The sequence below is a fragment of the Phoca vitulina genome, unplaced genomic scaffold (assembly GCF_004348235.1).
Source record: "Phoca vitulina isolate PV1807 unplaced genomic scaffold, GSC_HSeal_1.0 scaffold8, whole genome shotgun sequence".
NCBI classification, from domain to species: Eukaryota; Metazoa; Chordata; class Mammalia; order Carnivora; family Phocidae; genus Phoca; species Phoca vitulina.
In genome coordinates this window covers 46,738,027-46,761,931 of record NW_022589711.1, presented here as the reverse complement: position 1 = coordinate 46,761,931, position 23,905 = coordinate 46,738,027, and the positions used below count along the sequence as shown (strand labels likewise).

At 46.0% G+C, this 23,905-nt stretch overlaps 1 protein-coding gene across 1 annotated transcript in view; it reads left to right on the top strand.

The window, feature by feature from the left end:
- The window catches only part of SLC12A8 (solute carrier family 12 member 8), a 125,679-nt gene extending 114,690 nt beyond the window's left edge, over positions 1-10,989 (top strand). Inside the window, exons 12-13 of the mRNA XM_032406254.1 lie at positions 6,930-6,990; positions 10,499-10,989. Coding sequence (XP_032262145.1) covers positions 6,930-6,990; positions 10,499-10,661 — 224 coding nt within the window. The 3' untranslated portion in view covers positions 10,662-10,989. The remainder of the gene's footprint in view (positions 1-6,929; positions 6,991-10,498) is intronic.
- Positions 10,990-23,905: the final 12,916 nt, after the last annotated feature.

The window sequence follows — 23,905 nt, the reverse complement described above, 5'->3', positions numbered from 1 at the left end:
GCATCCTCGCCAACATGTGTCGTTTCCTCACTTGTTAATTTTAACCATTCTGACTGGTGTGAGATGGTATCTCACTGAGGTTTTGATTTGGATTTCCCTGATGCTGAGTGATGGTGAGCACTTTTTCATGTGTCTGTTGGCCATTTGGATGTCTTCTTTGGAAAAACGTCTGTTCATGTCTTCTGCCCATTTCTTGATTAGGTTATTTGTTCTTTGGGTGTTGAGTTTGATAAGTTCTTTATAGATTTTGGATACTAGCCCTTTATCTGATATGTCATTTGCAAATATCTTCTCCCATTCTGTCAGTTGTCTTTTGGTTTTGTTGACTGTTTCCTTTGCTGTGCAAAAGCTTTTTTTTTTTTTTTGACAGATAGCGAGAGAGGGAACACAAGCAGGGAGAGTGGGAGAGGGAGAAGCAGGCCTCCCGCTGAGCAGGGAGCCCAATGCAGGGCTCGATCCCAGGACCCCGGGACCATGACCTAAGTCGAAGGCAGACGCCCAACGACTGAGCCACCCAGGTGCCCCCTGTGCAAAAGCTTTTTATCTTGATGAAGTCCCAATAGTTCATTTTTGCCCTTGCTTCCCTTACCTTGGGCGATGTGTCTAAGAAGAAGCTGCTACAGCTGAGGTCAAAGAGGTTGCTGCCTGTGTTCTCCTCTAGGATTTTGATGGATTCCTGTCTCACATTTAGGTCTTTCATCCATTTTGAGTCTATTTTTGTGTGTGGTGTAAGGAAATGGTCCAGTTTCATTCTTCTGCATGTGGCTGTCCAATTTTCCTAACACCATATGTTGAAGAGACTGTCTTTTTTCCATTGGACTTTCTTTCCTGCTTTGTCGAAGATTAGTTGACCGTAGAGTTGAGGGTCCATTTCTGGGCTCTCTATTCTGTTCCATTGATCTATGTGTCTGTTTTTGTGCCAGTACCATACTGTCTTGATGATAACAGCTTTGTAATGGAGCTGGAAGTCCGGATTGTGATGCCACCAGCTTTGCTTTTCTTTTTCAACATTCCTCTGGCCATTCGAGGTCTTTTCTGGTTCCATACAAATTTTAGGATTATTTGTTCCAGCTCTGTGAAAAAAGTTGATGGTATTTTGATAGGGATTGCATTGAATGTGTAGATTGCTCTAGGTAGCATGGACATCTTCACAATATTTGTTCTTCCAATCCATGAGCATGGAATGTTTTTCCATTTCTTTGCGTCTTCCCCAATTTCTTTCATGAGTATTCTATAGTTTTCTGAGTACAGATTCGCCTCTTTGGTTAGATTTATTCCTAGGTATCTTATGGTTTTGGGTGCAATTGTAAATGGGATCGACTCCTTAATTTCTCTTTCTTCTGTCTTGTTGTTGGTGTATAGAAATGCAACTGATTTCTGTGCGTTGATTTTATATCCTGCCACTTTACTGAATTCCTGTATGAGTTCTAGCAGTTTTGCGGTGGAGTCTTTTGGGTTTTCCACATAAAGTATCATATCATCTGCAAAGAATAAGAGTTTGACTTCTTCTTTGCCGATTCGGATGACTTTTATTTCTTTTTGTTGTCTGATTGCTGTGGCTAGGACTTCTAATACTATGTTGAATAGCAGTGGTGATAGTGGACATCCCTGCCGTGTTCCTGACCTTAGGGGAAAAGCTCTTAGTTTTTCCCCATTGACAATGATATTCACTGTGGGTTTTTCATAGATGGCTTTTATGATATTGAGGTATGTACCCTCTATCCCTACACTCTGAAGAGTTTTAATCAAGAAAGGATGCTGTACTTTGTCAAATGCTTTTTCTGCATCTATTGAGAGGATCATATGGTTCTTGTTCTTTCTTTTATTAATGTATTGTATCACGTTGATTGATTTGCAGATGTTGAACCAACCTTTTGCAGCCCAGGAATAAATCCCACTTGGTCGTGGTGAATAATCCTTTTAATGTACTGTTGGATCCTATTGGCTAGTATTTTGGTGAGAATTTTTGCATCCATGTTCATCAGGGATATTGGTCTGTAATTCTCCTTTTTGATGGGGTCTTTGGTTTGGGGATCAAGGTAATGGTGGCCTCATAAAACGAGTTTGGAAGTTTTCCTTCCATTTCTATTTTTTGGAACAGTTTCAAAAGAATAGGTATTAATTCTTCTTTAAATGTTTGGTAGAATTCCCCTGGGAAGCCATCTTTTTGATAAGTCTGGCCAGGGGTTTATCAATCTTATTAATTCTTTCAAAGAACCAGCTGCTAGTTTCATTGATCTGTTCTACTGTTCTTTTGGTTTCTTTTTCATTGATTTCTGCTCTGATCTTTGTTATTTCTCTTCTCCTGCTGGGTTTAGGCTTTATGTGCTGTTCTTCCTCCAGCTCCTTTAGGTGTAGGATTAGGTTGTGTATTTGAGACCTTTCTTGTTTCTTGAGAAAGGCTTGTGTTACTATATACTTTCCTCATAGGACTGCCTTGCTGAATCCCAAATATTTTGAACAGTTGTGTTTTCATTTTCATTTGTTTCCATGAATTTTTTTTAATTCTTCTTTAATTTCCTGGTTGACCCAAGCATTCTTTAGTAGGATGCTCTTTAGCCTCCATGTATTTGAGTTCTTTCCAACTTTCCTCTTGTGATTGAGCTCTAGTTTCAAAGCATTGTGGTCCGAAAATATGCAGGGAATGGTCCCAATCTTTTGGTATCAGTGGAGACCTGACTTGTGACCTAGGATGTGATCTATTCTGGAGAATGTTCCATGGGCACTAGAGAAGAATGTGTATTCTGTTGCTTTGGGATGGAATGTTCTGAATATATCTGTGAAGTCCGTTTAGTCCAGTGTGTCATTTAAAGCCTTTATTTCCTTGTTGATCTTTTGCTTAGATGATCTGTCCATTTCAGTGAGGGGGGTGTTAAAGTCCTCTACTATTATTGTATTGTTGTCAACGTGTTTCTTTGATTTTGTTATTAATTGGCTTATATAATTGGCTGCTCCCATGTTAGGGGCATAGATATTTACAATTGTTAAATCTTCTTGTTGGATAGACCCTTTAAGTAGGATATAGTGTCCTTCCTCATCTCTTATTATAGTCTTTGGTTTAAAATCTATTGTCTGATATAAGGATTGCCACCCCAGCTTTCTTTTGATGTCCATTAGCAAGGTAAATGGTTTTCCACCCCCTCACTTTCAATTTGGAGGTGTCTTTGGGTCTAAAATGAGTCTCTTGCAGGCAGCATATCAATGGGTCTTGTTTTTCTACCCAAACTGTTACCCTGTGTCTTTTGACTGGGGCATTTAGCCCATTTACATTCAGGGTAACTATTCAAAGATATGAATTTAGTGCCATTGTATTGCCTGTAAGGTGACTGATACTGTATATTGTCTCTATTCCTTTCTGGTCTTTGTTACTTTTAGGCTCTCTCTTTGCTTAGAGGACCCCTTTCAGTATTTCTTATAGGGCTGGTTTGGTGTTTGCAAATTCTTTTAATTTTTGTTTGTCTGGAAGCTTTTTATTTTTCCTTCTATTATCAATGACAGCCTAGCTGGATATAGTATTCTTGGCTGCATATTTTTCTTGTTTAGTGCTCTGAATATATCATGCCAGTCCTTTCTGGCCTACCAGGTCTCTGTGGATAGGTCTGCTGCCAGTCTAATGTTTCTACCCTTGTAGGTTACAGACCTCTTGTCCCGAGCTGCTTTCAGGATTTTCTCTTTGTCTCTGAGACTTGTAAGTTTTACTATTAGATGTCAGGGTGTTGACCTATTTTTATTGATTTTGAGGGGGGTTCTCTGTGCCTCCTGGATTGTGATGCCTGTTTCCTTCCCCAAATTAGGGAAGTTCTCTGCTATAATTTGCTCCAATATACCTTCTGCCCCTCTCTCTCTTTCTTCTTCTTCTGGGATCCCAATTATTCTAATATTGTTTCGTCTTATGGTATCACTTATCTCAAATTCTGCCCTCGTGATCCAGTAGTTGTTTATCTCTTTTTCTCAGCTTCTTTATTCTCCATCATTTGGTCTTCTATATCACTAATTCTCTCTTCTGCCTCATTTATCCTAGCAGTTAGAGCCTCCATTTTTGATTGCACCCCATTAATAGCCTTTTTTGTTTCGACTTGGTTAGATTTTAGTTCTTTTATTTCTCCAGAGAGGGTTTCTCTAGTCTCTTCCATGCTTTTTCAAGCCCAGCTAGTATCTTTATAATCGTCATTCTGAACTCTAGTTCCGACATCTTACTAATGTCCATATTGATTAGGTCCCTGGCAGTCGGTACTGCCTCTTTTTCTCTTTTTTGAGGTGAGTTTTTCTGTCTTGTCATTTTGTCCAGAGGAGAATAGATGAATGAGAGAACAAAATGGTAGTAGGGTAACAACAATCCCAGAAAAATATTCACTAAACAAATCAGAAGAGACCTGAAACCTGGGGGAAAAGAAAGGGAAAGAAAGAAAAAAGAAAAAAAAGGAATATCATCAAACATGATCAGGCTGGTGAATAGATCAGTGCCACACATTAGATTTTGGGCGTATTTTGGTCTGTTAGAAGAAACTGCCTCCCAAAATTTTAAAGTAAGAAAAACTTATATATGTACAAAAATAAGGGTAAATATGATGAAGGGATGGAATATGACTGTAAGATGAAAATTATAAAAGATTTTATAAAAGGAATTGATAAGATAAGAAGTTGGTTGAAAAAGAAAGGAGAGAAATTAAAAAAAAAAGGGAGAGAATATGATCAGGCAGGAGACTAGAACAAAGCTATACACTAGAGATTTAGGGTATATTTTGGTCTGTTAGAAGAAACCATATCCTAAAATTTTAAAGAGAGAACAACTTATATATATACAAAAAATAAGGTTAACTACAATGAAGGGATAGAATATAACTCTAAAAATGAAAAATAAAAAAGATTTTATAAAAAGGGATTGATAAGATGGTTGGAAAAGGGAAAAAGAAAAATTTTAAAAAAATAGAAAAAGAAAATTAAAAAAATTAACTTTGAAAGACTAAAGAATCATGGTAAAAAAAGCCATGGATTCTATGTGCAGTATTCCCCTAGCACTGGAGTTCTGCCGTTCTCATTGATCGGTAAACTTGGTCTTGGCTGGCTGTTCTCGCTGATCTTCTGGGGGAGGGGCCTGTTGCCGTGGTTCCCAAACGTCTTTGCCGGAGGCGGAATTGCCCCGCCCTTGCCAGTCAGGGCTAAGTTATCTGCTCGGGTTTGCTCTCAGGAGCTTTTGTTCCCTGCAAGCTGTCCGTACAGCTTGGAGGACGAGAGTGAAAACGGCGGCCTCCCAATCTCTGCCTCGGAGGAGCCGAGAACTCAGGGCCCCACTGCTCAGTGAGCCCCCAGAGAAAAGCAGTCAATCACTCCCGTCTCCCCAGTCTCCGGCCACACTCTGTGCTCACCCGGCCTGTGACAGAGCGTTTCTATCTCTGGCGCACGACCCCGTGTGGAGTCTCCAAACCCAGCAGATCCGTGTGGTGCACTCCTGCGCCGCTCCTCCCGGGGGAGGAAGGGGAGTCTCCCCGGATCTGTCGCTTGTTGGGTCCCTGCTGGAGGAGCAGTGGCCCGACTGTGCTGCGGATCAGGGTTTATGGCAACCCCGAGCTGAGAGCCCGCGCCTGGGCTCCGTCTCTGCAGCCGGTTTCCCCGCTCCGATACCTGGGAGCTCTGCCGCACTCAGGCACCCCCGGTCTTTTTGTGACCCTGAGGCTCCTGAGACCACACTGTCCCACGAGGGTTCCACCCCCCGCTTAGCCACTGGAGTGACGTCCCTCAGCGGAGCCGACTTCTAAAAGTTCCGATTTTGTGCTCCGGGGCTCTATCACTTGCCAGAAGCGGCCGTTGGAGGCCCCTCCCCCGCCGTCTATCCTCCCCAATATCGCCTCAGATTCGCTTCTCTGCACGTCCTACCTTCCAGAAAGTGGTCGCTTTTCTGTTCAGAGAGTTGTTGCTATTCTTTTCTTCGATCTCCTGTTGAGTTCGTAGGTGTTCAGAATGGTTTGATAACTAGCTGAATTCCTGGGACCAGACGAAATTTAAGTCTCCTACTCCTCCACCATCTTGCTCCTCCGTTTGGAGAAGCATTTTCTAAAAACTACATTTGATTTGATTTCCTAAAGTTATATATAATTTATTATGTGAGATTTTTTTTTTTAATGTTTTATCTATTTATTCATGAGAGTCAGAGAGACAGAGAGGCAGAGGCAGAGAGAGAGAGAGAGGGAGCCCGAGGCGGGACTCGATCCCAGGACCCTGGGATCATGACCTGAGCCGAAGGCAGACGCTTAACCATCTGAGCCACCCAGGCGCCCTATGTGAGATTTTTTTTAAAACCCGCACCAAAGGAGGGATGGATTAAAAAAAAAAAGTTGATAAGTCCTATACTAATCAGTGTGTCCGATGTCAGGCTATTTGGCCAGTATCACGACAATCTCACTTCAAACTTCAGCTCTCACATGGCTATATATTGAGCTAAGTGATTCACTTAACACCTAAAGAAACATCCTCAGTGCCAGATCCTGTGGGTATTGTACTGTGAGTGTTCCAAGATGAAAAAGACATCCTTTCTATGCTTAAAGAGTGAATGGTCTAGTAGGGGATTTTATAGCATGTATTTAACATATTATCAATTTGAAACTAACAGGAAAAAAATTGTCAAAAAATTTTTAGATTCCTAAGACCGAAGTTGGCAAATTTATTTCTCTGCTTTTTCCTCTATAGCACTGTATTTAGTTTCTTTCTTGGGATTTTGGATTTTAGAAATTTTTGAAAGCTATATATGGGTACAAAGTCCTTAGTAGGTTGCTGTCAGAGTCTTTCCAATAAATGAAGTTTAAACTGAAAAAGGAAAGAAAGATTTTGTGCTAATTCTGTGTGTGTGTCAGGGAGTGTTTATTCACACTATTAAAACTGGGCTTCTGGACGTAGAGCCTTTATTAATATTTATGTATATTTTTTCCCTGCAGGATTAGCCTCCAGCTTCAGCTTCTTCAGGTGGATGAAGTCCCTTCTGATCCCCTCCTGCAGGTCTGTGCTAATCTGGGGCCGTGGGAGGTAGTCAGGGTGTCCAGTCCCTGGCTAGGTTTAAGTGAACTGTGGGTGGGAACCTGACAGTTGACAACCTCAGTGACACTCAGACTCTGTTCCTCACTGCCTTCCACCACCCAGCCCCCCAACCCCACGCCCGGTGTCAGCTCAGCAGAAGCTTCCTCTGGCTCCCGTCTTGCCTTCATACCCTCAGGAATCATGAACAGAGGCTTTATCTAGAATCTGATTGCTGGGTGCTGAGTCAGTGAGTTCCCAGTCTAAGACACACGAGCATCAATACCCAACCATACACAAGATTAGGGCCTCAAGGCCACCCCTTCTGTCATCTCAAATCAGAGGTGGTTGATGTGATTGTATTGGTGAAAGTGCAGAGGTCAAGTACAGAAACACAGCAGAGATTCTAGAGGATTTCTGTGGGCCCTCCGTGTTCAAATACACAGGGAAAGGGAGAAGTAGGAGGAGGCCTCATGGAGAAGGTAAGATTTCAGGAGTGCTCTCATCTCTTTCCTCTTCCTCCTCCACCCTTCCGGTACAATGCTTCCTTGACTTTGAAGGCCTCAGGACTCTGGAAAATCACTTCCCTCCCCTTTTAGTACCAGTGAGGAACCAGGGCTGTGGGCTGGGAAAATCCAGGCAGAACCCAACCAAGTGTTTATTTGGTTTCATTTTGTTGGTTTGTTTCTGAAACTAGAGATGTTTGGGTTGCCCTTACCAATATTGCCACCTTCTGTGCCCTGACATTGCTAATGGATGATGGGAGCGTTTCCCATGGATCCCAAATGTAAATTCAGAATCCTCTTTTTTTTTCTTTCCATTTTTCTTTATTGTGATAAAATAAACGTATCATAAAAACCTTATCATCTTAACCATTTTTTTAAGTAGGCTCCACGCCCAGTGCGGGGCTTGAACTCACTACCCTGAGATCAAGACCTGAGCTAAGATCAAGAATCAGATGTTTAGCTGACTGAGACACCCAGGCACCCCCCATCTTAGCCATCTTAACCATCTTAACCGTCAAATGTCAGGTTCCCACCCACAGTTCACTTAAACCTAGCCACTTAAACTTCGTAACCCCTGTACAGTTCAGTGGCATTAAATACATTCACATCATTGTGCAACCATCACCACCATCCATCTCCAGAACTCTCTATCTTGCAAAACAGAAAGTCTATACCCACTAAACAATAACTCCCCATTCCTCCCTCCGAAGAATCCTTTTAAAGACAGCTCTTTGTAGCACTAATCTGTTCAACTTGACAGAAGAAATGAAACCTTGGTGCTAGAGCCTAGGATGATGAACAAAAAGGAGCAGGGGCTCTGGAAACCACCAGGGAGAGGGCTGGGAGGAGCTGGTGTGGAGGGGAGAACCCCTGTCTTCTGCCTGGAAGCTGGGCTGTTGTCCTTTGTGCAGCGATAGGAGGGGGTGGGTTGCCCCTCGGCCTCTCTTCCAGTCTGGGGCACCAGGTTGGGTGACTTAAGTCACAACACACCAGCCTTGCTCCCTCTCTTCTACCACCTGGTCCTGAGGAAAAGTAGAGGCTGAGTGGACATAGATTCTGTGTAGAAGCTGCCTACAGAATCTGGAGCTGCAAGTGGTGTGTGGTTGAGAATACTTGGCCTTCTCTGATTCACAGGAATATTTTTAGGCATCTCTGGTTTTAAAGCCTATAAATGACCCTAGGAGGTCACTACTCCTTAAGTTGCACTTGAAGTCCAGGAATTTCACGTCTGAGGTCACCATAATACTATTTAGAGAAAACAATGTCTTCAGAGGAGATTATTGTTAGAGAAGGATAGTGCTTTGGTTGGAATAGGACCCAGTGCACACTATTCATAGCTCTGTGGGCTTGTGAAGTGGGTGGTGGAGGCCTCCGCTAAGTCTCAACATCACACTTGCTGGCCTCACGTGCCTACTGGGTGAGATCCTGTGGTGGTTATTCAGGAGAGTGAAAGGACCAAGAAAGGATGGTTCACTTAAAAGTAGAAATTGTTGTTTTGTAGTGTCGAAAGGTTTGTTGTCCCCCACCCCCCGCCCCGCCACTTCCCCGACTATAGTCCCAGATGCTCTTCAAAACCAAAGTAGAAGAATGTTGTAGAATGTGTTTGGGCAAAGGAACTTGGGTATGTTGCTTCTTGTGTTACACATACAATTCCCAGAATTATGTGAAATGAAGCCTGACCTTGAGAGGGCTTTCTTTCCAGAAGTCCTAACAATTGCCCAGGTGAGAATTCTCAGGCCATTCTAGTCTAAAAGTGAAGCATAGTGTTTCCCTGAACTCGGAAGAATACTATGGTTTCACCTAAAAAAAAAAGGAAAAAAAAAGCATTAACAAAAATAATTCATTGGCAAAAACACTCGTATGTTGACTGAATGTCGCCTCTTAACCTTACTTCTTGAAGATTCAACCTTTATAGAAGTTCACTCATTTCTCAGAAGACCTCCATCTATCTAATTTAGGTATGTTTTCAGCAAGTGGCTGCAAGCCTTAGTCCTGTGATCTAAACTTCTATAACAGCACATTTTGCCAGAGGCAACTAGAGCTTTCTACTGAGGTTCCACAAGTTTAGAACGTTAGATTGCTACCTTTTTAAGATAGTTGTCAAATATATTCTTTAAAGAATGGAACATTACTACTCACAAAGAAGATGATTCTTTCTGAGTAAAATTTTAAGGAGGAAATCCATGGCTGAGGTGATTTAAGGACCTACCACAGACTGAGGGAACTGAAGGGGACCTGCAAAGATGAGAAAACAAGGCAGGGGAGGTGAAGAGCTGGCCTGGGGCCATGGGGCTGATTAGTGGCAGGCCGGTGACTCTCCATCTTCCTTACTGCGTTCTGCCTCTAGCACTTTCCTCTTGTCTCCCAGACATTTTTCTTTACCAGTTTATTCTCACTCCAACTGTATGGAGACACTTCGGTGACAATGGAATCCACATCAGTGACAATGGAGTCCACATTGTCTTCAGGCCAGTTTAGTGTCAAAAGCCTTTGCAGTTCCCCTCGTAGCTGCTTCCTATGTAAACCTCAGCCCCGGAAATCATTCTTCAGTCAGCGTTCTTTCCAAAGAACCAAAGAGAAAGTTTCTCTTTCTCCTCTTCTCAGTTTTCCAGCCTCTCCGTTCCATTATTTCATCTGACAGGAAATCAAAGAAAAGCTGTAGAGCCCCAACATGACACCATTTGGAAGGTTATCTTTGTGGGTTGTCTCTTATTGGGTGGGTACAGTTTTATATGTTTCTACTAAAGAGAGGTAAGTATCACTCTCTCTCCTTATTTTATTTGATATTTATTTTTTATAGTTTGGGTTCATAAACTATTATACATATAGTGTTCCACAGTTATTTAAATACGTGTTAAATAAGAAGTACAAAGTAATAAGCACAATGACACTTGTGCAAAGCATTACTCTATCCCCGGGCAGACTCATCCCCACTGTTCAGCACTTTGTCTTTCGTTCTGACCGCCTCTGTGTTTCTCTCACCGAAGGAGCTTGAGATCTCCCCAAGAGCAGATAATTTTGGCGCCGTCCCTGGCTAGGGTTGACATGGAGATGACTCAGCTCACCCAGGAGAACGCAGACTTCGCCACTCGGGATCGCTACCACCACTCCTCCCTTGTGAGTCGGGAACAGCTGATGTCTCAGTACTGACGTGCTGAGTACTCATTAGTAGGCAGCCCAAGGACCCTCCTCTGTTGGAGCTGTCCAGGGCATAATGGATCCAAATCCCAGAACCTTCATGATGCTGGTTCCCCTCAGTAAGAAACTCAGAGACCTGTCCTCCCCCTGCTGGTTTGGACAACGGAAATCTGCCTTCTGGTCTGGAACACCCATCTCATCAGGGTAACCCCTGGAATGGCTATGGGCTCTGCAACATGCATCCAGTTTGGAGAGTGCCACACGGACATCAAGACTTGTAGGTGTAGAGAATCAGACCAGGTTGCTTGTTCTGAAGGCCACAATAAATGGTTGTTTTAAATTTTATTGTATTATTTATTTTTTGAATAAATAATACACTCACATGGTTCTAAACCCCAAAGGATAATCATATATATATATTGTGAAAATTCCCCCTCCCATCCTTGTTCCTCATACATTCATCCCCTACCCCAGAGGTAACCATTGTTCTTATATATACCTCCAGCATTTCTTTATGAATATACAAGTAAATAGGAATGTGGGTTCCTATTACTCCCTTTTTATACATAAAAGGTAGTATATTATACATGTGTTCTGCACCTTGCTTTTCCCATTGGAGACATTTCCATATCAATACATATACAGTTTCCTCATTATTTTTCACTGTATGAAAGTGGTATAATTTATTTCATCAGTTCCACAATGATGACATTTGGATCATTTCCCGTGTTTTGCTATTATAATCAGTTCTGCGGTGAATAATCTTGTACATATGTACAAGCATAAAGTCTATCTGTAGGATAAATTTCCAGAAGTGGAATTATGAGATCAAAGGGCACATGCATTTGCAAGCTATTATTGTTTAGGGAAAGTCTTTTAATTAAAAAGTTAAATTACTGTGAAATATGTAATGGTGACTCATGTTCTCAAAAGCTTTTGTGGGCCCCAGCTCTGGGGACATGTTTGCAGCTGTTTTACAGTAGGAACTCATGAGGGGATAGGACGATTTTGGTTCCTTGATGAGCTCAGGGTGGCATTCATCACAAGCATGCAGGTCCCCCCTCCGCCCCCCGGTAAGTTCAGCACCTGCCCCAGCGTTGATAGTTTCCCCGCTGAGCCAGTCCATTGTGACCCCTTTCTTCTGTAGTAGACGTTCTTAAGCTGGTGTGTGGAGACTCACGTGGGAGGCTTGTTAAAAGTGCAGATTTCTGCACCTCATCCATAGATTTTTTTTATTCAGTAGGTTTGGAGCAGAGTCCTGGACTTGACTTTTTTTTTTTTTTTTAAGATTTTATTTATTTATTAGAGAGAGAGAGCACGAGCAGTGGGCAGGGAGCGGGAGAAGCAGACTCCCTGCTGAGCAGGGAGCCTGATGCCAGACTCAATCCCAGGACCCTGGGATCATGACCTGAGCTGAAGGCAGACGCTTAACTGACTGAGTCACCGCAGGCGCCCCTGGACTAGACATTTTTAATGAGTGCTTCAGCGATTCCACGCAGGCCATCCTTGGGCCCCATGTTGAGGAGTGCTGGCCTGCTGAATGGAACAGGCTTAAAGCCAGTGGGAGGGGAAGGTCATGATGAGGGGCTAGTTGGATCTCGTTCTCTCCTAGAAAATGAGGTAAAGTTTATGGTGACTGCTCATGCACCATTTGAGTTAAACACCAGACTTACAAACATTATTAGAAACAACTTAAACCAACTCAATAGGCATGTGGGAAATAGTAACAACATAAAGTGACTGTATTCATGAAAGCTAAGGTTGGTGATCTCTGAGGTCCCTTTTCAAGAAGAAACTGCTCTAAGTTTCTGAAATGTATCCTCAGAGTTCTGGAGGCCAGACATCCAAAATCAGTGTCACTGAAATCAAGGTGTTAGCAGGCCTCTGCTGCCTCCAGGGGCTCTGATTACTGGGGAGAATTCTATCCTTGCCTTCTCCAGCTTCTGGTGGCTGTGGGCAGTCTTTGTCCTGTGGCCACATCACTCACATCTTCATGGCCAACATCGTCAAATCTCTTTGCTCCATGGTCACACCCTCTCTCCTCTGTGTGTGTGATGTCAGCCTCTGCCTCACTCCTAAGGATACGTGTGAGTGCATTTAGGTTCCACACACACAATCCAAGATACCTCATCTCAAGAGCCTGAAGGATTGGGATGTGGCTATCTTTTGGGGTACCACTTTTCAGCCTACCACAGAAGCCTTTAATGATTCTGCGTTTTGTTCTTTTGAATTCTGCATAACAAGCTAAAGAAAAGTAACCCCTCTGAAAATGATGGTATTGACTCTGAAAACCTTACACAGCAGAAGATTCAAGTATCCAAGATAAGAACTTCCCCGACATTATTAATGTTACAGAAAAGAGTAAGAGGAGAATGGGGTAAAGATTTCCAGCATTCCACTCAGTGTTGGGGATACCTCAGTGAATGGCTCACAGCCTAGTGTGGGAGGCAGATACTAAACACACTGAATAATCTAATTAAGTCCAAAAAACTCTTGTGTTTCACCCAATCATAACGTATAAATTGTAATAGTAACCAGTACAGCAGTCATCAGATCTTAGCCTGGGATCCCCAGAAAGCAGAAGTTTATGTGCTACTGCTTTCCTGAGGGTGCACCCAGGGAAGCAGGAGCGAGAGAAAATGGGAGTGAGGCAGGGAGAGAGACGGCATTGACTTAGCAACCGCTTAGGGTCAGGGGCAGCTGAACGCTTCATCTCAAAGGCCCCTTTCTGAGAGTCTGTAGAGACACCTGCATCTCAAGACCTTCTTGCAGAGGGAGGAAAGGATGAGAATTATCCACTGGTTTTTGTTTCCCACAGTCAAAGGTTAGCCAGGAGACATAAAGCATCTCCCAACCTCACTCCTGCCCACACTTGTGATTTGCACTATGTGAGTACCAACAAGCTCTGCAGCAAGCAGCAACCTGTGTGCGTGAAACTGGCTGGAGCCCAGCAGAACTGGTCCCTGCAGGGGTGGCTGAGACGAAACAGGTGGCCTTGGCCCCAGAGACAGGTGCGACAGAGAGGATCTGAGATGGCACGTAGGAGATGTTGTATACAACTTGCATAAGGACAAAGGTCGGTAGCAAGTACAGTTGTCAGAAAAATGAGACAAAGATGTCACTGGATCATTCAGACAGAGTTTCAAAACTGTCAGTACAGTCAGGATATATGGCAGTGAGACTAGGAACATTTTCTAAAATAGACAGAGGGGAAGATTCTGGCATAAAGATTTTACCAAGGAGTCCACAGTTGTAGATGAGAATGTGTGAATGAGTGAGGGTCATATCAGACCTTCTAGAACCATGAATGTCTCCCTTCAGGCCACACGGTCTATTGATTAATCTATCCAATGATCTATCATTCCCCCAACCATCTATCCACCTACCCCCTTACCTATTGATCTAGCCATTTATCCACCCATCCACCCACCCATTGATCTACCCATCTACCTGCCCATCCATGCCTGGAGCAACTGTATGCATGCCCAAGACCACCTCACCTGCGCCAGGTACACCTCACCAATCTCAGAGTTTTACAGTGTAAAAATATGATCACAGGCCATTCCGACAGAAATGAACTCAGCCACCACCCTCAGACTTTCAGGGTGAGTACAGACCAATTCTAGAGCACTCTTGAGTTCAGGGCTGGGAACCAGAATAGGGGTCATTTCTCAGATGTCTCTGGGAGTCATGCTAACAAGTCCTCTGACCTACACAGTAGAGTATATCCTGCACAAACAATTTTAAATCAATGTGGAAGTTTGAGGTTCAAGATTCCATCTTCCTTCCTCTCCTCCAGGTTTCTGACTGAGGGAGTATATTTAAGGATGGGAAACAATGTGCCAGCTTGTGTATTAATACCTGGACAAGGGTGTAAGAGCTGTAGTGGGGAAGGCAGCTGAGGTCAGAGGTTGAAGTAAGGCCCATAGTGTCTGACTTCTGAATCTAAGAGTTCACTTCTCCCAAAGACCCTTGGATGAGGAGCTGGAATCAAGAGAGACAATGACGAGCTGGCCTTGTCACCCAGTTACAGATAAGTTGCCTTTCAAATCTGGGCCCTGTTCACCAATGAAATGTGGCCCCAGATTTGACCAATCAGACTGGCCTCCCACTCCCATGGGGAGGAGCAGATATAGGATGCCAGTGAGGTGGGGACCAAAGTGTTCCCTCGCTTCTGCAGTGGTGCGGCAGGGGGGAGCTTGGGAGGTGGCTCTCTCCTCTCCATGGGCAGAGGGGAAAATGAGGAGAATGGAAGGGACCCCAGCAGCAGTAAGAGCACTGACAGAGGCAGACACAGGGGCTGTGAATGGGCACAGAAGCCCTAAGCCACTTTGATAGCAGTCATGGAGGGCTCCCTGGAAGGGGAGATATCTGACCTGCATCCAAGCACTTGCCAGAAGAGAAGAGAAGCAGGGCGTTCCCAACAGAGGGGACAGCATGATGAAAGGCGTTTGGGGTAATTCAAGGTTTCAGAGGCATAGGAGTGAGGCGGTTTGAGGCAAGAGAATTACGAGGCAAGGGCCAGGTCCTGAAGGGGCTTGTAGCCCACTCTGTATGCTGTGAGAATGGAAGGCTGAGAAATGTTAATAAAAATCCATCTTCAACATTTTATGGGGCTTTATCAGAAGACCCTTGTAAGAATTAAGCGCGCATGATCCAGGAACCACGCAGCTTCAGCTCTACGCCTCCCCTGACACATCTTGCTGTTCCTGCCCTTCCACACTGGAGAGGGGGCGAGTGGGGGCTTCCAGACCTGAGGGCAGAGCCGGTGGGGGGAGGGGCCGCGGAAGCAGCCCTGAAGTCCGCAGGGGCAGGGACCAGCCACTTGAGGCGCAGGGAGCCCCCACTGCGTGCGGTGCCAAGCCCCAGCCGCAGCCGCAACCGCATGGGTAGCGGGTGAGCGGTGAGCGTGGGCGGCCAGGGCGGGAGGAGGGCGGGGTTAAGAACAGAAGGAACAGAGTACTCTTCCTAGCGCGGCGGTAACAACGAGCACGCATTTAGTGGCTTGGAACAACACAGATGTGTTCTCTTACGTAAAGTCGGGAGGCTGGCGGTCTGCAATGGCTCTCCTGGGCTAAACTCAGGGCATCCGCAGGGCTGTGTTCCTTCGGGGGATCAAGACGAGAGTATTTATCCTTGCTTCTTCCGGCTTCTAGAGGCTGCCTGCAGGCCTGGGTGGTGGGCCGGTCCATCTTCAGCCATCACCTGTACTCTGGCCTCTGCTTCTGTCACTGCGCCTTCTCCACTCCGCTGTCTGCTTCTTCCACCTCTAAAGACCTGTGGGATGACATAGGGCCCCCTGGATAATCCTGCACGTTCTCCCCATCTCTGGGTCTTTAGCTGAACTCCATCCGCAAAGCTCCTTTGGCCATATAAGAAACCAGTCATAGGTTCGGGGCCATCCGTGGGGGCCGGGGAGCTGGGGCGATGGGGGAGGTGCGCAGGGGGCCAGCCGAAGCACGGCGACAGAGCGCGCGGATTCCGCCCCACGACAGGCTACTGAGTTCAACTCACACGTGCTGAGGAGACGTGGAGGGAGGAAGACATCCAGGGGACTTCTTGGGGAAGCGGGTTTTGAACCCGGTTGGGCAGAGGATATGGAAAGCTTGTGAACCAACAGAAAGAGGTTCGAAGACAAATGAGACAGAAGGAGCAAAGCAAGAGGACGCAGGTCTCGCCTTCAGCCTGACGACTCTTCTTCCTTCCTTTGCCTTTTAAGCGGACTCCTTTGGAGGGAGTTTGGTGTAGCTGCAAATTCATGGGATTCAGGGAAGCACGCCTCGGTCTGAATCCTGGCTCTACCACTTGCTAGCTCTGTGACCTCAGGCAGGCTTCTTAACCTCTCCGATCTCTGACTTCCTTCTCTGTGGAATGGGAATTCTAATTCCTGCCTGCCTCCAAGTGGCGTTGTGGGTACAACTAAGATGAGATGCGCACTGTTTTGGAGGAAGTGAGGGTGGAGGAGGTGTCCTAGAAATGTTCTACCACCCCTGCTGGTGCCCCGTCACTCGCCGCGGGGGACACAGAAAGGAAGAAAAAACCTAGCAGTCATTGCAGTGATTCTTAGCACCAGTGAGCCCGACATTTCGGAGCAGAGGGGAGTCCTACTGCTTCGGCAGGCCACACTGGATCTTGTCAGCCACAGACAGAGTGGGACGCCGTCACCAGCCAGCCAGGAAACCTGCTCATGGGCAAGAGCGAGGAGAACCAGCAGAGTCGCCTGCCGCCAGTTCAGTTCTACCTCTTCCCCAGCAGCCCCTCAGTTTATCAGATTCTTTGGCCACATTCCTACACCACTTCTCCTCTCAGGCTTCTCCCTTCCCTTCCCAGAGCGTTGGGAATTTTTCTTAAACATCAAAAACCTACTCACTCTCCAGTTCTTTTGAACCAGGGCTTACTCTAGAGCAAATAACCCACTTTCTTGCTATGTCTTATCCCCTCAGTGTCCACATAGAGCCCAAGAAGAGAGGCTCAGATATGGTGGTTACATGGGTGTGTGTATGTGGGGGTTCTGTACTGTTTGCACTTCTCCGCAGATAGGGGAATGCAGAAGTCTGTACTCACCCCACATTGCTCAGCATCCCTGCATCTGCGAGGTGTGCCTGGGCTCCTTGGAGGGAGCTCATAAGCAGAAATAGAGACCAGTTTGTCAGTTTGAGGCAGTGAGTGGAGGCGTAAGCCCCGGGCTCTTGTCAAGGTACTCTTCTTGGGGAGAAGGTCACATTCAAGTAAAAGGCAAAGCAGATGGCAAGAAAGGCCCACCAGCATCGGGGGGTCCCCTGTTGGCTGTGCTCCTGGGCAGGGAGCCCACCTTGCAGCATCAAGGCTGGTGCCCTTTCTCTGTTCCCCCGTCTGATGGGCTGGGAGTGAGTGGAGGATGGATAGCAGTCGACTCCTCCCTACCATTCACTGAGGTGAGGGTGGCCACGGCCTCCTTCTAAAAGAGGCAGAAGCAGTTCTATACATGGGAGTCTGTAATGGAGAGCCTGGGCTTTTTTCCCGATTTTGTTGTTTGTTTAAAAAGGCGTGTGTGTGTCTGTCTGTCTGTCTGTCTGTCTGTTGGTCCGCCTGTGTCTGTGTGTACGTGCACTTTCCTGACTATCTATTAGAGAAGGCACTATGTAAAAGAAGCTGGACTCACCAAATGTGAAGCCTGGCTTAAAATAGGGGCCATGTGGCCCACATCAGATCCACTTTGGGAAGCCTTGAGGGTGAGTGGCATTTCAAAGCATTAGCAGCCCCCTCCCAGCAGCCAGCAAGAGGGCTTGATGAACACTGATCTTTGTGATGTGACATGCAGCATATGCGATAAGAGGCTGACGATGGAGAAAACAGCCCTGCTTTCAAATATGAACCCCAAATTGAAAGTCACAAGGGCAGATGCTCCAAATGGCAGTGTCAGTTTCTAACTGAGCTGCTTGTCAGATGGGTTATTCTGTGTAACTATGTGTGTACTAGTCGGGCTAGATTTGCTGCTGCAACAAGCAGCCCCCAGATCTCATTGACTTGGCACTGTAGACATTTATTTCTGGCTCATGTTCCAGAGTCTGATGCAAATCAGAAGGGGGTGGGAGTCCTCCTCCTCACTGTCATTCAGGGACTGAGGCTCCTTCGGTTTAGTAGCTGAACATTATCTAGGCAGGCAGAGTCTTCCCCTTGAATTCTCAACATCCAGCTGGCAGGTGGAAAAAAGGGACATGTGGATGGGGCCCTACAAGTTTTAGGGCCCAGGGCTAAACGGGCTCATATCACTTCCTCCTGTGTTCCATTGGCCAGAACTAGACATATAGACTGTCTAAATGAAAGACTGGCTGGGAAATACAGAGCAGCTGTGGGTTCAGGAAGAAGAGGAACCAGGTTTGGTGGGCCTCTGGTCGCTCTCTACCACTCTCTGCCACCGTGCTCAGGATGAGAACAGCTGTGATGAGCAACTTACTGACGGCAAATTTGAGTGCATCTCCTAATCTGTTCTGTGTTGTTTCGCCACACTTAATCCAATGATTCTGCCATTCCTTTATTGTGTGTAGAATTCCATTTTCCGTATTCTCTTCAGAGCCTTTGAATACTCTAATGAAAGGCAAGTTTGTATCCCTTGAAAGTTCATTTGATTTCTGGAAGCATCCAAAATAACTAGGAACCCAATCTGGGGATAAGGGGGACAATTCAGCTACGTTTTCTTCTTTGGGTCAAAAATGAAGTGTGACCACAAAGTCAGCTGACTCTTGAGGCCATTTCCAAAGTTGGGATCCCAACATAACACATTTTGAGGACTGACAAGACCTCTCAAAGTGCTGACTTGATAGCATTTATTTAGATACCTTGTGTGAGTGTGCATGTGTGTGGGAGGGGGTGAGTGATGGTGGTTATGGTTCATACACTGTCTTTTATTCACAATCTGTGTTGGTCTTTTTTGCCTTCCCAGATGGAAAGACCTTCCGTACATAGTATACGCATATCTTCAGTTATAAAGCATCCCAATTCGTGGTTTTAAATATTTTTTTATGTGCTCTGTCAACCCATCCAACCTATCATGGATTCGTTCAGTCACTCACTTAGTATTTATTGAATGTCTGTGTGTGCAAAGCCCTTAAAAAAAATCAGAAACTGTGAAACCAGATGAAAGCCATTCCCTCTGCGGCTCAGTCCGTAGGTGCTGGAAGCAGAGTGTTCAAGGATGAGGAAGCAGGAATTGGGTGCAGACTTCCAGGATGGCCAGGAAGAGAGGAACTGGGCTTGGGACAGACTGCACTTGGATGTTTCAACCAAAGCGCTCTGGGAAGAGTAATTACCTGCAAGATTTTTTAAAAGACCGAAGAGAATAGATCAGCTCTTCTCTGGACTGATGTTTTACTTTTTGGGGTAAACCCAGTGCCCTGGAAAATCTTCGTGTCTGTTTTAGAATTAGTCATGTTACCCCAAGACACCAGACCTGAGCTTATCTTTTCCTCATGAGCAGTAGGAAGAAGCATAAGAGATGGGGGTGGACCATGCTCTATGGTAGCAGTTCCAGGAATGGGTTCGGGGATCCCATTGTTCCACCATACAGCTGCATTCAGGGGTGAAGGGATAAAGCTTTATTTCTAAAGTGTAGTTCTCAGCTCACTAATATAAGAAATCACCTGGGATTTTTTTCTGCTAAATGGAGATTTCTGGGCCCTTCCCAGACGTCCTAAATCAGACCTCCTAAATCAGCCAAGGAACATGCATTTTTAAGCAACCTCTGCCCCAGGTGATTCTTGAAAGTTTGAGCAGCCTAGGTGGAAAGGCTGTGGGCTAACGTGAATCTGAGACTAGCTGTCTTTATGAGCTCCAGGCTCGTGGTGCGCAGTAGCACTCTGAGTCCAGAGCTTCAGGTGATGTCTGCTGGTGAGGCGTGCTGGTCCGTGCTGGGCTCCAATAAACTCACTGTGGGAACCACTTCCCCATGGGCCACACTGATTGACTAGAGACAAAGCACCTCAGAACCTCGTTCCACTAAGAACACTAAGAATAGTGGAGTTGGGCTACATCACCTTTGTGTGCGTGTGTTTGCGGCTGTGGGTCTATTTATCTCTAGACCTGGATACACACGTATTGTTGTCTCTACCATTGACAGGTACAGCCCTCCCCTGACCTTCCGCCCCCGCCCCCAAATCCTCCCTTCCTTCCAGTCCCACCTCTCAGGAGGCTAGGGCTCTGCGGTCTTGGCACTCATCTGCAGCTGGGGTCCTGCAAGTCATGGTCAACCCTTAAAAATCAAATAAGAAAATCTTCACTGAGCCGGGCATTATGCTGGACACCCATATTCATTGTCTCATTTGATCCTCAGAACGGCTCAGTGAGGTAGGTACTATTTCCCCCATCTTACAAAGGAGGAAACTGAGGCTCAGGAAAGTGAAGTAATTTACTCAAGTTCCCATAGCTAGTCAGCGGCAGGTCTGGATTTGACCTCCGATCGTTCCTCGGTCACTGTCCACAGTCCCCGTGGAGGACAGTCCAGACCTGATCTGCTCTCTGCAAGTCGCCCGCAGCTCATCCTTTCCTTCCAGAGCAGGCCCTGGCAAGCCACAGCCCCGTGGGTCAAATCAAGGTCAAATCAATCAGAGCTTGTCGTTATTTCAATTGAGGTGAAATTCACATAAAATAAAATTGACCATTTTAAGCACCACCTGTTTTTCAAAATACAGTTTTGCTGGAACGCAGCCATGCCCACTGGGTCACATACTGTCTATGGCCGCCTTCTCACCACAGTAGCGGGGGTGAGCAGTTGTGGCAGATGCCATACGGCCCACAAAGCCTCAAATACTGGCCCTCTGGCCCTTTATGGGAAAAGTTTCCTGGTCCCTGCTTTTGAGAGTTTTGGCCTGGATCCACGCCCTTGGGAATGAGTTTTCTCAGACATCTGCGATGCCCTTCCTTCCTAAAGGTAAACTCTCCTGCTCTGTTGGAAGCCATGCTTTTGTGCCTCGTGGACCTAGCTCCTCAGCTACCCCATTTCCTCCTTATTCCTCCTGTTTCCACCACCCACAGGTCAGTCCTGGCAAACACACGCCTGTGCCTGATCTGCTCAGTGCCATCCCTTTTTCCTTCTTTTGTGCCAAATAACTAGTATATAAGGTTTACCCCTGGATATCTCACCTTCTCTCCTTATACTTTCCCTCCTCACCTTCCACCATCCAGCTTCCAGCTTCTGCCCTTCTGTTAGCCTTTTGAACACATCTCCATGTGGATGTCTTGGAGTTCCATGAAATTCATATAATCTACCTGGCATCCCATCCTTGCTAAGACCGTGTCATCCTGCTGTCTCAAATTAGTTTGTCTTTCTCTCTCTCTCCCTCTCCTTACATCTGTTCTGTTAACAAATTCTGCTGCCTTTTTTGGAAATGTCTCTTGGGTTGCTCTCTTCCTCATCCCCACCAATGCCTTGGTCCAGCCCTTCGTCACTTCACATCTGGATCACTACAGAGGCTCCTGACTGGTGTCCCTACCTCCCCCTTCTCTAGCTCGTTTTTCAAATTCCAGGAGCTCAAGTAGAATCAGGTGCTTGGGGTTTGCCTTTGCCATTCTTTCCAGAGTCCTCTCCCACACTCCCTGTGTCATACTGAACACGGGGTCTCTGTGGCACTCAGCACCTGTGTCATACTTTCTTCCACTTAGAATGTTCTCTTCTGTTTTCTTTGTTTGGCAAACCCCCTCAGGAAAGAATTCTGATGTCACCTCTCTAAGAAAACTTTCTCCAGCAAATCCTCAATGTTCTTAGAGGACTTGCTTCATACTTTTGTAAAATAACTTGTTATACTTATTTGTGGATCTGCATTTTCTCCTAATCCGCTGGCTAGTCAAGGGCAGGGACTATGTATCTTCCTCATCTCTGTGTACCCAGAGTCTAGCATGGGTACAGAGTAGGTGCTCAATAAATGCTTCTCGAGCCACCATTTTGATCACATCCCTCTACTGCTGAAAGCTCACACTCAGTCTCTGTTTCTGCCGCACGAAGTTTACGGCAGTGGTTTTCTACCCCGGATGTGCATTAGAATCCCTTGGGAGCTTTTGAAGACTACCGATGCCCGGCCCTACAGAGAGATTCTGATTAGGTGCATAGGTTCTAGGCACTGACATTTTGTAAAAACTTCCCTGGCAATTCTCCTATCTGGCCAGGATTGAGAACCACCGGTCTGAGGCCTAGTTTTCAAGATTCCCATCCATTTCTCCATCCACACAGGAGTTCCCGCTCAGAACCTTCTCACACCTTTGGCCTCTTCCCAAATCGCCCTCTCTCTCATGCAGACCACCCGTCTGTCCTCACCCAGGGCAGGGCCCTGTTGGCGTGCATCCCAGAGCACCGAGCAGAGCCGGGAGTGTGGGGGAGCCCCTCAGGGAGCAAGCCTCAGAGCACAGGCTCTGTCTGGGTTGGGTGGGGAGGAAGAACTGGGTGGGACTTACGGCAGGTGCCTCGGCCACCTCCCCACCGCTGTGTGGACCGCACCAGCTTCCCCACGCCAACAATGACCCCATGGCATGGTGGCCGAGAGCACAGAGCCTTAGATTGGCTCTGCTCGTCAGCAGACATGTAGCCCTATTTCCTGTCCCACATTCTTTTCCAATTCTCTTCTTACAAAGTGGGGACAAGACAGGGGAGTGGACGGGGCACCGGGCTGGTGTCTGCAGATGAGTTCCATGAGGCCTTCTGCGTGTCTTCCGTGGGCCTGTGGCTCAGGCCCCTGCGGCTCAGTCAGAGGGGTTTTTATTTCTCCTCAAGACGAGGAGCCCTCAGCTGCCAGGGCTACTTAGAAGGAACAAACGATGTCACAGGCCACGTGTTTCCACTTGCTCCGGTGAAGCAAAGACCTTTGGAAACAGGACATCTTGAGACATTTATTATCTTCTACCTACTACTTATTATCTTTGAGACATTTACTTACCTCTTATTGTCCACAGTGGGTCAGAGATTAGAGAGATCTTTTGTCTCATGAAAGTCACGGGTTCAAATGTTCCTTTTTTTCCAAATTTTAGAAACAGATAAATCAAGAGACTCATAAGGTAACTGTTATTTGGTTTAACCCATCCCAAGAGAAGTCAGGATGGTGGTGACCCACGGGCGCAGAGAGTGGAAGGGAATACGGGTATCTTTCCCTCTGAGCGCTGAGTACACAGACGTCCAATGAGTGAAGTTCCTGGAGCTCTGCAGGACACGTTTATGGCATGCCGCAGGTGCACTTTTATCTATGTACATCACATTTTAATAAAAAGTTTCAAATAGTTGCTCATGCTCTTGGGAGAAATTCAGACAACACCGGGAAGCACACATATTCTTCAACCAATTTTAAAAATAAAACCCAGGGAATGTAAAAGTTGATTCCACAAATATTTTTTTAAACGCCTTTAGTTCTATGTAACAGTTTGTTAAAGAGAAGAAACAGAAAAGAGAAGGAGAGAAACATTGGGCATGAGTTGATTGGAAGAAAGCCATACAAAGTGAAAAAAAAACCGAAAAGCCTGATGGAGAAGTAGAGAAATGGATGGGCTGGGAGGCACTCAGGGATGTCAAGTGAGACGTGAAGAAAAGTCAAGAAGGAAAGAAGCAGAAACAGCCCCATGGAGGAGACACCTGTGAACAGAAAGCAACAGAGAAAGACCCCCCAAAATGGGGGGAGGGTGCCAGGGGTTAGAGAGGAAGGTGAAAACCCCCAGCCTCACAGAGCGAGGCAAAGAGGAGCAGAAAGAGGGAATGGGGGAGTCCAGCCAAGAGGGGGAGGTAAAGGTGTGGATGTTGAACC